Genomic DNA, 13095 nt, shown 5'->3' with positions numbered 1-13095 from the left:
TGTGTGGATATGGTTGATTGTGCTGAATCCATATATATTCATATATATGTAGATATATATGTGTGTATGAATTAATGAGGCAAGTGTGTAGTCAAAATGGCATTTTTATTGTCTTCTTGTATGCACCCTAAAATAGGATTCTATTACCTAAGTGGTACCTATAATTCTTATGCTTCCTTCATACTTGGTATAGGTCTTTCTCTCTCATTTATTTGTTTCCTGAACTGATATTCGTAAATTACACAGTGTTGATCTCAGACTTAACCTGGCATTATGAAAAGTCTTTCAATGTCCCTGGTCATATTCAAACAATAAGAGTTAAGTCAATCTACCTCCTTCTTTCAATTCAAGCAGGAGTAGGCACTTAAACTGAAATTATTGTGTCCATAAAAGCATGACACTTATTCTTAACATTAGCAGAAGAAATAAAACACACTATTCATGGAATATTTACAGTGTCCAACTTTGCCAGTGGCCATATGTAGCTCTACTGCAGTTAACTGGACCCCAAGAACATGGAGACATTTTCTCTCAATGGATGCTCAAGGGTTCTGCATTCAGCATGGCTGAGACAAAGCAATCCACACAGGCCATAAGCTCATAGTAATATGACACAGTTTATTAGGAGAAGCAATGATTAAAATCCAGGTTGAAGAAATGTGCCTATCTGCACAGGTGGCAAAGGAAGGAAGAGGGTTCTTATGGCAAAGAAGAAGCTGCTGGAACACCGTCCTTAAGGCTCTAAAATAGAGGCAAGGTTGAAGTATTGCTGACACCCAAAGATGTCTGCTTTTTGGGGCTGCAGTGATATTACAGCGGGTAGAGCATTTGCCCTGCACACAGCCAAACCTGGTTTGATCACCAGCATCACATATGGTCCTCAGAGAACCACCGGGAGTAATTGCTGAGAATTGCCAGGTGTGACCCAAAAAGAAAAAAAGACCACAACGATGTCTGCTTCCAATGTGCCAAGACATGAGCCGTCAGTAATAGCAAGGCCAATTAATCTATGTTATTCTCTGAAAATATCAATTTTCCCCAGCAACAAAACAGTTCCCAGAGATGTCAAGACCTGGGGTGTACCACCAAACCCAATAACCTCTGGTGGTTAATGGGCGGTGACAGAGAGAATTCCGATATCACCCTGCCTTTATTTATTTTTTAACCGACGAATATCGAAATGAGTTAGAGACTGGGCCTCCTTTGCAAAGTCTATTCTTCGTCACAGGAAACAGAATCCTAAAGACAAGAACACAAGTAAAATTATAAGTACCACTCCAGCAATTCCCACAGCATGAGTCATGCTTTGTCACCAAGAATAGGGATCCATTCCCTGCAAGGCATCAACTATTCCCTGGATCAAACCCCATTAGCATACATTAGGCAATATCTTTCAGAAAATATTAACTAGCTACTTTCTTGGGAGATTAGACATCAGGGAGAGATTCCCTTAGGTCTCACAAATGATACCTGACTTTTTTCTCACTTATGGGAGGACTCATTATAAAGCTCAAGGGTAATACAACTAGAAGAACTATTCTAATCACATAAATATTCAAATTGTTGTTACAACATATCAAACTGCCCCTGGACTAAAAGTATTGCTTGCTGCAAGGTGTAAACTTGCTGCTTCACATCCTTGTTGACAGAAGCTTGAAGTATCCACAGGTAGTGAGAGTAACCAGCAGTACAACAAATATGCCAGAGCATTTAGAATCTTCTTGAGAAAAGTAACCAAGAGTTCTTCTGCTGGGGGAACACTGCTATTCCCTCTTCAGGCTGGATGGCTGCCTTCAGTGCCAGGGTCTAACAAATGGAAGTGGAACCCATAGCCTTTTCTGGGGATATATCTTCTATGGAAACATAAACTTATCCTTTCCTCCTGGATTAGAAGTGTTTGTGCCTCCCATTCATTGTCATTTTTAACCCAGATAGGTACAAACAAAACGCGTTTGTTTGGAGTTGGTTCAGATCCAAAATGATGTTCTTCTGCCATGTAAGAACAATCAATTCTGCAAATACAATTTAAAGATCGCCTTATAACAATTCAGTTTGATCATACAGTTTTTTTCTCGAAACACGTACTCAAACCTTCTACACATTCCTTTACATTCATTCTACCCTGTCATTCCACTTCAAACCAGCTTTACAAATTTAATAGGATTTATTCCTACCACTGCTAATATCTCTATCCATTATTTTTCTTTTTTGATATATACATTTTACTCCTTATAGTCACATCTTAAAGAATGACTTCCTTGTCTCCCTGAACTTTGTACAGCTTGGGTTTCAAGAAATTCAGAAACAAGTTGCTAACCACTGTCCTTAGGGTGACAAAATTTTGGTCTACAGTACTTATATCTAAAGTTTTGCTATAGATGTCTCTGAATGAATAAAAGACATTCCATCAGTTCGATAGATGTCCAAAGACTTTAGCATTAAAGATCTTATAATATATCATACTCGGCAAAAAAGTTTCCTTCATGCTACAATTTAACCAAAACATACCTGTTTTAAAACATTGATCTCTAAGGAACTGCAGAGACATTATGGGATTATAATACATAAATTACCATGAAACATCTTATTAATAGCATGCATATTTTTGTACTGGGCAGACTGTTTACAATTCTTATCACATATTTTGTCGAAACTCCATTTTTAAGCTATTAAAGTTAAACGGTTCATCAGAGTTGCAGCTGAGTTTTAAAACAGCCATTTTTTTCTCTTAAGTTAGTTATCAGAAACTAACTCCCTAACAAGCAAGCAAATCTTCTGAGACTGAGCACTGCTTCTAAAAAGAGTGATATATAGAAATTTGTTCTCTAAACCTGATAATTAGTGCACGTTAAAACATACCTTTCTTCAAGTAACAAAATTTTGAGTTATAAAAAGTTTCAGTGATCGAATATTTTTAGACCTGTTAAACTTTTGTTCATTCATGTTGCCTTTCAATGAGAATGACCAAACTTGAAAATCATTAGCCCAAATCACTTTATCTTTGCATTAGTCAAAAATCTTAAGAAACTAGAACAAGTTAATGTCCCGATATGTGGAATTAATTCCAGTCCCTTAACATTGATAAGTAAAAACGTTTTACATCCAAATTTATAAGCTTAAACTAAATTATTTCTCTTTGTAACAGTTTTACATTATACAATTACTTCAAATCATAAGTTTCCCAGAAGAAAAATCTAAGAACTCCATACGGAAACAAAAAAAAATATTTTCAGGCAAGAAAAGAAGTCCTTGGTTTTCCCTAAACATAAGAAAAATACATAAGAAAAAGAAAAAGTCTAAACTGTCAATGTGTATGAAAGCCTGAGAAAACATTCCTAAATTTAGTTTTAATATATTCTATGCCTCTATAGTTGCAAAACGGTCTAATTTCTTATTAAATTTAGCTAAGGTTTTTAAGGTAAAGCACTGCACTCTCTCACAGAGCTCTTATCTCACTGCTGTCTTTTGTCTCTAATTCCACAACTGCTCATTGTAGTCAATACTCAGTTTAGAGTTCTTTCAGCTTACTTATGGGCCAGTGAAGTTCCAAGTATCTCAACATTTATAATTTTCACCCACAGACAGACAAACTGAAGATAAATGTACACACACAGACACACACACACACACACATGCACACATGCTTGGTCAATCAAGTTGCTATATCTGTGACCCTCTAAGAATGACAGGAGGGCAGCCAAGTTGAAGTCAGTCAGAAGGAAAGGGATAAAACAACCATCTCTCTCATAAATGGGACTTAAAGCTAAAAGAAAGGTAACAACAAAGATCCAAAGGCAAAATAATGGGAGAGCTTGTTCACACTATTGAGTTGGGGAAATGCTAGGTGGAAAGGGTATTGGAGTTCTTAAAAGAGGGAAGAGTACACTGGTGAGGGATGTGATGTTGGAATTATATGCATAAGAAACCATTATTGATGAACCATCTCCATTGCTGTGTAGTCATCTATTGGCTTTGTTCCAAAGATTCATAAGCAAATCTCAAAAAAAAGATCAATTAACTGCAAAAATTTCTTGGACATGGCCCAGATAAAACTTTAATTCCAGCTGGACTGCTAAGTTAAGAATTTTGGATTTTCTCGAATGTGCCACTGTGAATCTCCAAACTTCACAATACTGATAATCCAGTAGTAGCACACCATTGGATGGGATGTAACGTGGAAGACAACCAATATCTATTAACAAAAAGATTAACATGGAAAGTTTAACTTTTAATAATATTTTATGAATCCCTCAGACAAGGACTTAATGTTCCCATAATAAGATACAATTTTTCACTAATTCTTTCTAAGGAAATTTTGTTTAGTCATTCTATTAACCATTTATTGGTAAAGAGAAATATAAAATAAATTATTGTGGGCCTGCTATGGGGGAAGGCTAAAGGGTGGTTGGGAATATGGAGACAATAGTGGAGGAAAGGAGACAGTGGTGGTGAAATTGGTGTTGCAATATTGAATGCCTGTAACAAATCATCATGGATAACTTTGTAAACCATGGTGTATAAATAGTTTGTGTAAGGGGAGGGTGGGGATAAAGCATTATAAATAGCATTGTGAATGACAGGCTCTCAATTAAAATTTTTAAAATATCTGGTTTTGGTTCAAATGACTGATGCCTTCCCTTGGCCCCTTAGGAGCATCAATTTTGCTGCTAGTGTTTGAACTCTGATTATTAAAATATCCTCTTACATCCATGATATCACTCAACAAATATATCATGCTACTCAACAATAGCGCTGATATTGATTGCACTCATTAGTGACATATAAAGTAACAGAATGGGAAACTTACACCCAACAATAGTAGAAATAAGTATCAGGAGGATTTCTCCATGGCCTGGAAGCCACTCTCACAGCTTGGATAGAGAAGGGACCACTAAGTAAAGGGTTCTTGGAGAGCCCGCTCAGGATGGGAGAGGCGTGATGAAAGCAGACTATAGACTGAATATGAAGGCCACTCAATAACTCTATTGCAAACCACAACACCCAAAAGGAGAAAGAGCAAAAGGGAATGCCCTGCCAAAGAGGTGGGGTGGGGCCTGGGAATGGGGTGGGGGTGGTGGGAGGGATACTGGGATCATTGGTGGTGAAGAATGGGCTCTGGTGGAGGGATGGGTACTCCTTCATTGTATGACTGAAGCTGAAGCACGAAAGTTTGTAAGTCTGTAACTGTACTTCATGGTGATTCAATAAAAAAATTAAAAATTAAAAACACAGCAGTGCTGATATATTTTTTTGGTTTTAGCATATGATATGCATAATATAATTTGAGTAATTGTTCTTTAAAAATTTTATTATATTTGAAGTAATACACTGTTAATAGCATTAAAGTTTATAGTATTTATGTATCAAGTTTCTACACTTCACCACAATCATCCAAATTTGCATAATCCTCCACTACTGTCCTCGTGTCACTTCTGGTATGATTTTCATTTTATCCAAATATCTGTGTTTTTAATCCAAGGTCAAGTTATCAAGATTGCATCCTTAATATGCCCCTGTTTGTATTTTATTTAGGGACGCATTTATGTCTTTAATGCCACAATGGAGTAAATACAAAACCTAAATAAAGAGGGAGAATGCCAAATCCAAACTGTACTACAAAGCAGCAGTAATTAAAACACCATGGCATGGTATTGCAATAAATACAAATCCACAGACCAGTGGAATAAAATTGAATACTCTGGTGCAAACCCTCAAATATATGCTCATTTAATCTTTGACAAGGAATAAAGTACCAAGAAGTGGAGCAAGGAAAGCATCTTCAACAAGTAGTACTGGGAAAATTGCGCAGCTTGTTGCAAAAAAAATGAACTCAACCTCCTTCTACTACCATGAACAAAAGTCAGATCAAAGTGGAATAAAGACCTCAATATCAAACCTGAATCCATAAGGTTCATGGGGAAAAGTGTAAGCAGAACCTTCCATGACTTTGAAAATAAAGTTATCTTCAAAGATCAAACACCATTGACCAAGTGTAAAAAACTAAGGAACGCGAGGGGCAAGTGCACTCGCGGGCTCTCCGGGCGGCTCTGTCTCACCACCCGTGTTCGATGCTCTGGAACCGTGTGTGGACTGGATGGGGACGGCCGGTGGTTAAGGAAAGGCGAAGGAAGAATGAGGACCAAGCTGGTTGCTGATTAGTTACCGTTTATTCAATCTTCCATCTTTCTCATCTCCTGCACTCCCAGCTCCGGTCTCTCTCTGGATCAACTGCAGCTTCTTTCTCTCCTCTCTCTCCTACTTCTCTCTCCCACCTTGCCCTCTAGGCTACACCCAGCCAGGTAGCAAAATCAACATAAGAAAGCCCTTCCTGAGGGCTGTCAGGTTTAAAGGGAACATAACCTAGGGGCGTTTTAAAGCCCTTCCTGACTGCCAGAAGGCAAAATACCTCTTAAGGGTTTTTTCTCCTCTCCCCATTCCAAACACTCATTAACATCTTAATACTAGTTATTTTTGCATGGACATAGCAAGAGATACATTGAGGTTTGCAAGGCAGCTCTCCTGGCAACATCTTGCCACAGGCTCAGACCACAGCACTCAGGCCAGATTAATCATTCCTCACCCTAGCAGGGTCCGAATCTAGTTATCACTGTTTGGATCATGACAACATTTGTCCATGATCAAGCTCTTAACTTATAGTTAAGCATTAGGCACTTTGGCCAGGCCCATCTCGATGCCAGGGTAGCACACAACTCACCGCTTGCCCTGGATCCTTCTCGTCCCACGTCCTCAGGACCCTGCTTTGGGGATGCTAGGAAGTAAGGACAGCTGAGGCTTAGGTCAAGAGAACAGATGCCCTGGAGGAAAATATCATGTAGAGTCAAATGACTCCCAGGTTACAAAAGCATAACATTTGTTAAGTCTTCCTTCGTCCATACAAAAAGGACTTGCTATGAATAAACTATGCAAAGGACTCAAGGAGAAGAGAAAAACATTATTTACAAGTCAACAGAACACTAAGAAAGAAGCTACAAATAAACAAAGAGGTATAGGAGCACTGTAACAGGAGTAACCCAATAAACCTAAACTACCTGAGGCTATGTTATCCTACAACCAAGCAAATGGAAGCAAAGAAAAACAAGTGGGACTACATTAAACTAAGAATCTTCTGCACCTCTAAAGAAGTGGTAAGCAAGATACAAAGACAGCCCAAGAATGGAAAAAAGTATTTACCCAATACCTGTTTGATAAGGGGTTCAAAGTTACATAAGGACCTGGTATGGCTTTACAAGAGAAAAACATCCAACCCCATCAAAAATGGGGAGAATAAATGAACAGAAACTTCCTTAAAGTAGAGATACAAATGGCCAAAGGCACATGAAAAATATTTCTACGTCACTAATCATCAAGAGATGCACATGAAAACAATGAGCTATCTTTTCACACCACAGAGTCTAGAACTCATCAAAAAGAATAAGAAAAACTAATTCTGGTGAGGATGCAGGGAGAAAGGGATTCTCATTCATTGTTGGTGAGAATGCCTACTGGTCCAGTTTTTTTTTGGAAACCAAAGGGGCATTCCTAAAAAAACTAAACATTACTCTTCCATATGACCCAGCAATATTATTCTGGGTATTATCTCCTGGGGGCCAAAACACACACACAGCAGAAATGCCATCTGCACTTGTCTTTTTATTAGAGTACTATCACAATAGCCAGAATCTGGAAACAACCACAGTGCCCAAGAACATATGACTGGATAAAGTAACTATGGTACATCTACACAATGGAATACTTTGCAGTCACCAGGTAAAATGAAGTCATGAAATTTGCTTATAAATGGATAGGTATGGTGAGTATCATACTGAATGAAATGAATCAGCAGGAGAAAGATAGACATAGAATTATAGCAGTCATTTATGGGACATAAAAAGCATAGTTTGAACTATTGCCCAAGGACAGTAGATGGACAGGAGGACTGGTCTATGTTTGGAAGATTGCCACAACTTGGAGGAGAGGGCATTAAGGATATAAAAGGGACCACTATTACAATAATAATTGTAAAATGAACACTTTGGACAAGAACTGAATACAGAAATAGGGAAAGGGATACACATGATAACCTTTCAGTATATGTACCGCAAACCACAATGCCCTAAAGTAAGAGAAAGACAGACATATTGAGAGATAGAAACAAGAGAGAGGAGAGAGAGAGGGAGAGAGAGAGAAAGAGAGAGAGAGAGAAAGAGAGAGTGCCTGACATAAAGGCAAACTGAGGGTGGCAATGGAAGGAGGAAAAACTGGGGATATTGGTGCTGAGAAATGCATAAGGGAGGGCTGTTGTAACATTGTATGATAACAACCCAACCATGAATAACTTAATAAAAATGGTGATTCAATAAAAAAATTAAAATAAATTTAAAAATACAAATAATTTTTAAATATAAAGAGGGTGAATATTAACGTATCTAAGTAAGTTGAGATATTTAGAGTTATATTCATCCAAAAGGCAGAGGTCTCTGAAGGCTCTCTTTTATCAGAAGAGAGGCAAATGGAGGATATTCATGACTCACTGTTCCATATGACCTTGTAGAGCTCAGAAAATTCCTCTCTTCCTTTAAACTCCCCATCAAGGTCCTAGAGAAATTAACTAGTCATAATTCTGGTTTTTTTTCTATAAGCTAATTTCTATGAGTTGTTGCATTTATAAATATACAACCCAATTTTCCCAGATGTCAAAAATTATCTCCCTTTGGGGCTGGAGCAATAGCACAGTGGGTAGGGCGTTTGCCTTGCACACGGCCGACCTGGGTTCGATTCCCAGCATCCCATATGGTCCCCTGAGCACCGCCAGGGGTAATTCCTGAGTGCAGAGCCAGGAGTAACCCCTTTGCATTGCCAGGTATGACCCAAAAAGAAAAAAAAAATCTCCCTTTCCTTGCCTTTTTGCCTATTACAGAAATAAAATTATAATTTCTTCAACAATCCCTCAATTATTATTATACTGGACAATAAACAATCTGTCTAATCTTTTTTTAGTCTCTATTTTCATTACTTTTCTATGGTACTTCTTGTTACATGTAGTCATAATGAAATACTTCAACAGGAAAAATCTTGAAAGAATCTTAAAAACATAGTAGCTGCTAGTTTATTAATAGATATGTGCATGAGTATATGCATGCACACATAAATATGCATGTGTGGCAATTACTGTTTTTAAATTGTACCTAAAATAATCAGATTAGATTATTAGAAGTCAGTCTTTAAAAACACACATTTACACAGCTTTTTTACTAATCAAGAATGAAATTATATTATTGCTGCATTATATGAAAAAGTGTTTTTCTAAAAATAAACGTATGATCACCTAAAACTGAAATTTTAAGTTGTTAATTATTTAACATGTATTACTAAATATGTGGATTTGGTGAGCTTACTCTTATACTTATTTTAATAATAGTTTATTTATTCATTTATGTACATTTTAATAAACATAAAATATTACATGCAGAAACTCAATCTAAAGAGTATAAATTTTTAAAAGACTGAGACTCATGTACTATACTTCATAACATAATAGATAATCAGAAAAAAAAGCAATAATTTGCAGTTAAAAAGGGAAAACCTGGGGGCTGAAATGATAGCACAGTGGGTTGGGCATTTGTTTTGCACATGGCCAACCTAGGTTTGATTTCCAGCATCCCATATGATCCCCTGAGCACCGCCAAGAGTAATTCCTGAGTGCAGAGCCAGGAATAACCCCTGAGCATCACCGGGTGTGACCAAAAAAGCAAAAAAGAAACAAAACCAATTTAAATGCATAGCTAAGTAAAAATACTTACTTACGGCAACCACAATGCCCTAAAGTAATTTTAAAAATTTTTTTAAAGTGTTGAACGTTTTGCCTTTTTACGAAGATGGCGCCGAAAGCCAAGAAGGAAGCCCCTGCCCCTCCCAAAGTTGAAGTCAAAGGCAAAGCTTTGAAGGCCAAGAAAGCAGAGCTAGAAGGCGTCCACAGCCAGAAAAAGAAAAAGATCCGCACGTCACCCACTTTCTGAAGACCCAAGACCCTGCAGCTGAGAAGACAACCCAAATACCCTTGGAAGAGAGCCCCCAGGAGAAACAAGCTTGATCATTATGCCACCATCAAGTTTCCTCTCACTACTGAGTCAGCCATGAAGAAGATAGAAGATAACAACACACTTGTGTTTATTGTGAATGTCAAGGCCAACAAGCACCAGATTAAACAGGCTGTGAAGAAGCTCTATGACATTGATGTAGCCAAGGTCAACACCCTGATTAGGCCTGATGGAGAGAAAAAGGCATATGTTTGGCTAGCTCTTGATTATGACGCCTTGGATGTCGCCAACAAAATTGGGATCATCTAAACAGTCCAGCTGGCTAATCCTAAATACAGGTTTTTTTTCCACCATAAAAAAAGTGTTGAACATTTTATTAACTCTTAGTTTAAAAAAGCCTCACCTACCAACACACAGACCTACTTCTTCAGGAAAGCACCCGGCAAGGTTCTTGAGGCTGGCATGGGGGCTGGGCGGCTTTGGTGCTTATTGGTTAAGCGCCTAAAGAATTCGTGGTCTGTGTCCAGAGCCGAATACAGTGCTTCATTTTCTTCTAGAGCCGAATACAGTACTTCATTTTCTTTTTCCTCACACAAGTGTCTCTCCATAAGCCTGGAGGCCGACAGTGCGATCTGCGGGTTCTTGTGGAACTGCAAGGCCTCGATTCTGTCAACACCGCCGAGATCCTCCACGAGGAGACACAAGCTCTGCTTCTGGGAGAAGGACTCGGCGGCCTGGAAGATGTAGGAGATGACATTGAGGACAATGAGAATGATCTTGGTGTCATGCAGAGTGAGCGGATTCACCAGTGGCTGCAGGATGCCAGCAAGGACGAGGTGGATTAGCTGATCAGTGGTGCCTCCCGTTGTGAAGTTAGCGATGGTCCACACAGCCTCTTTCTAGATTCGGTACTCCCAGTTTTTCAGCAGAGCGACCAGGAGCGGGAGCACATCGAGGTGATGAGTGCTGGATGTGATGGCAGGGCCCCACGGCCACGTTGCTGCTCAGGGACCAGGCAGCCTCTTTCTGGATGGAGAGTTTCGGGTGCTCCAGGAGCTGGGGCAGCACGCTCAGCATGCCAGCGTCCAGGGACACCTGCGTCTGATGGTCCGTGCCCGTGACGATGTTGCCTATGGTGCGGAGAGAGGGTGTCAAGATACTGAGCTCTGTGCTGGCCATGAGCCTTCCTTGAGGCCTTCCTTGAGGCTTCCTCAGAGTAGAGGAAAAATCTTGTAGTTTCAAAATCAAGTGGAGGAAGTCGTCAGAGAAGTAGAGTATACATGTCACTTGCTTTGCCAGTGGTTGAGTGGTTGGACCTGGTTAGGTCCCCAATACTGTATATGGTCTCTTGAATCCCACAGCAGTGATTTCTCAGCAACAAGTTGGAAGGAAGCCATGAGCACAGCCAGGTGTGGTCCAAATACAAAAACAACAGTTAAGAGGGTCATGAAATTAGAACGTATCTCATTTTCTTGATATCGTGTCAATTATGGGTAACTAAGAGCATTCTCTTTTGATGAGGCTAAGAGCTAGGACATAAATATTGGAAAGTTAAAGCTGCCCCTAGAAAAAAACCAATACCTTTGAAACTTTATAAACCTATATCCTCAATGAACTGCCGAACTACTAATAACCATTTTCAAAAAGAAAATTCCCCAGTAAAACATACCTATATCTGCCTATAGTCTATATGTTGTAAATTGTATTGCTTCATATTTTCCTGCTACTTTATTTATTTTTTAATAAAAAATTATTGTATTAAATCACCATGTGGAAGATTACAATGCCTTCAGGCTTAAGTCTCAGTTATACAATGTTGAAACAACCAACCCTTCACCAGTGCCCATATACCACCACCAAAAAAAAAAATCCACACACTACACCTCCCATCCCGCCTCCCAGCCCCCGCCTTGTAACTGATAAGTTTCACTTTACTTTCTGTTTAGTTTGGTTACATTCAATATTTCAACACAAACCTCACTATTATTGTTAGGAGTACCCCACTAGAGTCAGACCTATTGTGAAGAAAAATGAGGTCACGCGGTTTTGGATTTCTGTACTTTAACAACTAAGTCCAGGGAGATTTCTTCCAGATATTGGATCATTGCAAGCTTGAAAACCCCATCTGTGGTCATCATAATATGGCGGACACCATGCCCTTCATCCCCAGAAAGGAAGAGGCGAGAGAGAGAAATACCTTTCCCCTCCTGGGCAGGCACGGGGCGGCGGCTTAGTTCTCAGGCTAGAGACATTCTGCGAGGAGTTACCCATGCCGAAAGAGGTTTTGCTGGGTCTGGATTCACGCTGTGCAGCTGCAGAGAGGCCCCGGGATCACATCTCGGTGGCGGGAGGGGCCGGTGCGTCCCACCTTCCCAAGAGCACCCTGTGTCCTTTTGCTGCAGTTTTTTTTTTCAATAAGAATTTTATTTTATTGAATCACTATGTGGAAAATTACAATGGTTTCAGGCTTAAGTCTTAGTCATAAAATGCTGAAACAACCATCCCTTCACCAGTGCCCATATCCCACCACCGAAAACAAAAAAAAACCACAGTACACCTCCCATCCCGCTCACCTCTGCACCCCCCCACCCCGCCTTGTAACTGATAAATTTCACTTTACTTTCTATTTACTTTCATTACATTCAATATTTCAACACAAACCTCACCATTATTGTTAGGAGAACCCCACTAGAGTCAGACCTGTTGTGAAGAGAAATGAGGTCACATGGTTTTGGATTTCTGTACTTTAACAACTAAGTCCAGGGAGATTTTTTTTGGATATTGGATTATTGCAAGCTTGTAAACTGCATCTGTGGTTGTCATAATATGGTGGTCCCCATGCCCTTCATCCCCGGAAAGGAAGAGGCAAGAGAGAGAAATTCCTTTTCCTTCCTGGGTGGGCATGGGGTCGTGGCTTAGTTCTCAGGCTGGAGACATTCTGCAAGTAGCTGCCTATGTCGAAAGTGGTTTGGCTGGGTCTGGATTCACGCTCGCGCAGCTGATGAGGAGCCGCACACGCGTGGGGCCCCCAGGATCACATCTCGACAGTGGCAGGAGG

At 39.6% G+C, this 13095-nt stretch overlaps 1 protein-coding gene across 1 annotated transcript; it reads left to right on the top strand.

Annotated features, from left to right (window-relative positions):
• Nucleotides 1–9875: 9875 nt before the first annotated feature.
• Nucleotides 9876–10346, top strand: LOC101545716 (60S ribosomal protein L23a). The gene is given in 1 exon segment (XM_012935120.2): nt 9876–10346. A coding segment is annotated over 1 exon segment (471 nt).
• The last annotated feature ends 2749 nt before the right edge of the window (nt 10347–13095 follow it).

The sequence above is a fragment of the Sorex araneus genome, chromosome X, assembly GCF_027595985.1.
Source record: "Sorex araneus isolate mSorAra2 chromosome X, mSorAra2.pri, whole genome shotgun sequence".
Classification (NCBI taxonomy): Eukaryota; Metazoa; Chordata; class Mammalia; order Eulipotyphla; family Soricidae; genus Sorex; species Sorex araneus.
Note: the sequence above shows the minus strand (reverse complement) of the source record. Positions and strands in the feature narration are given on the sequence as shown.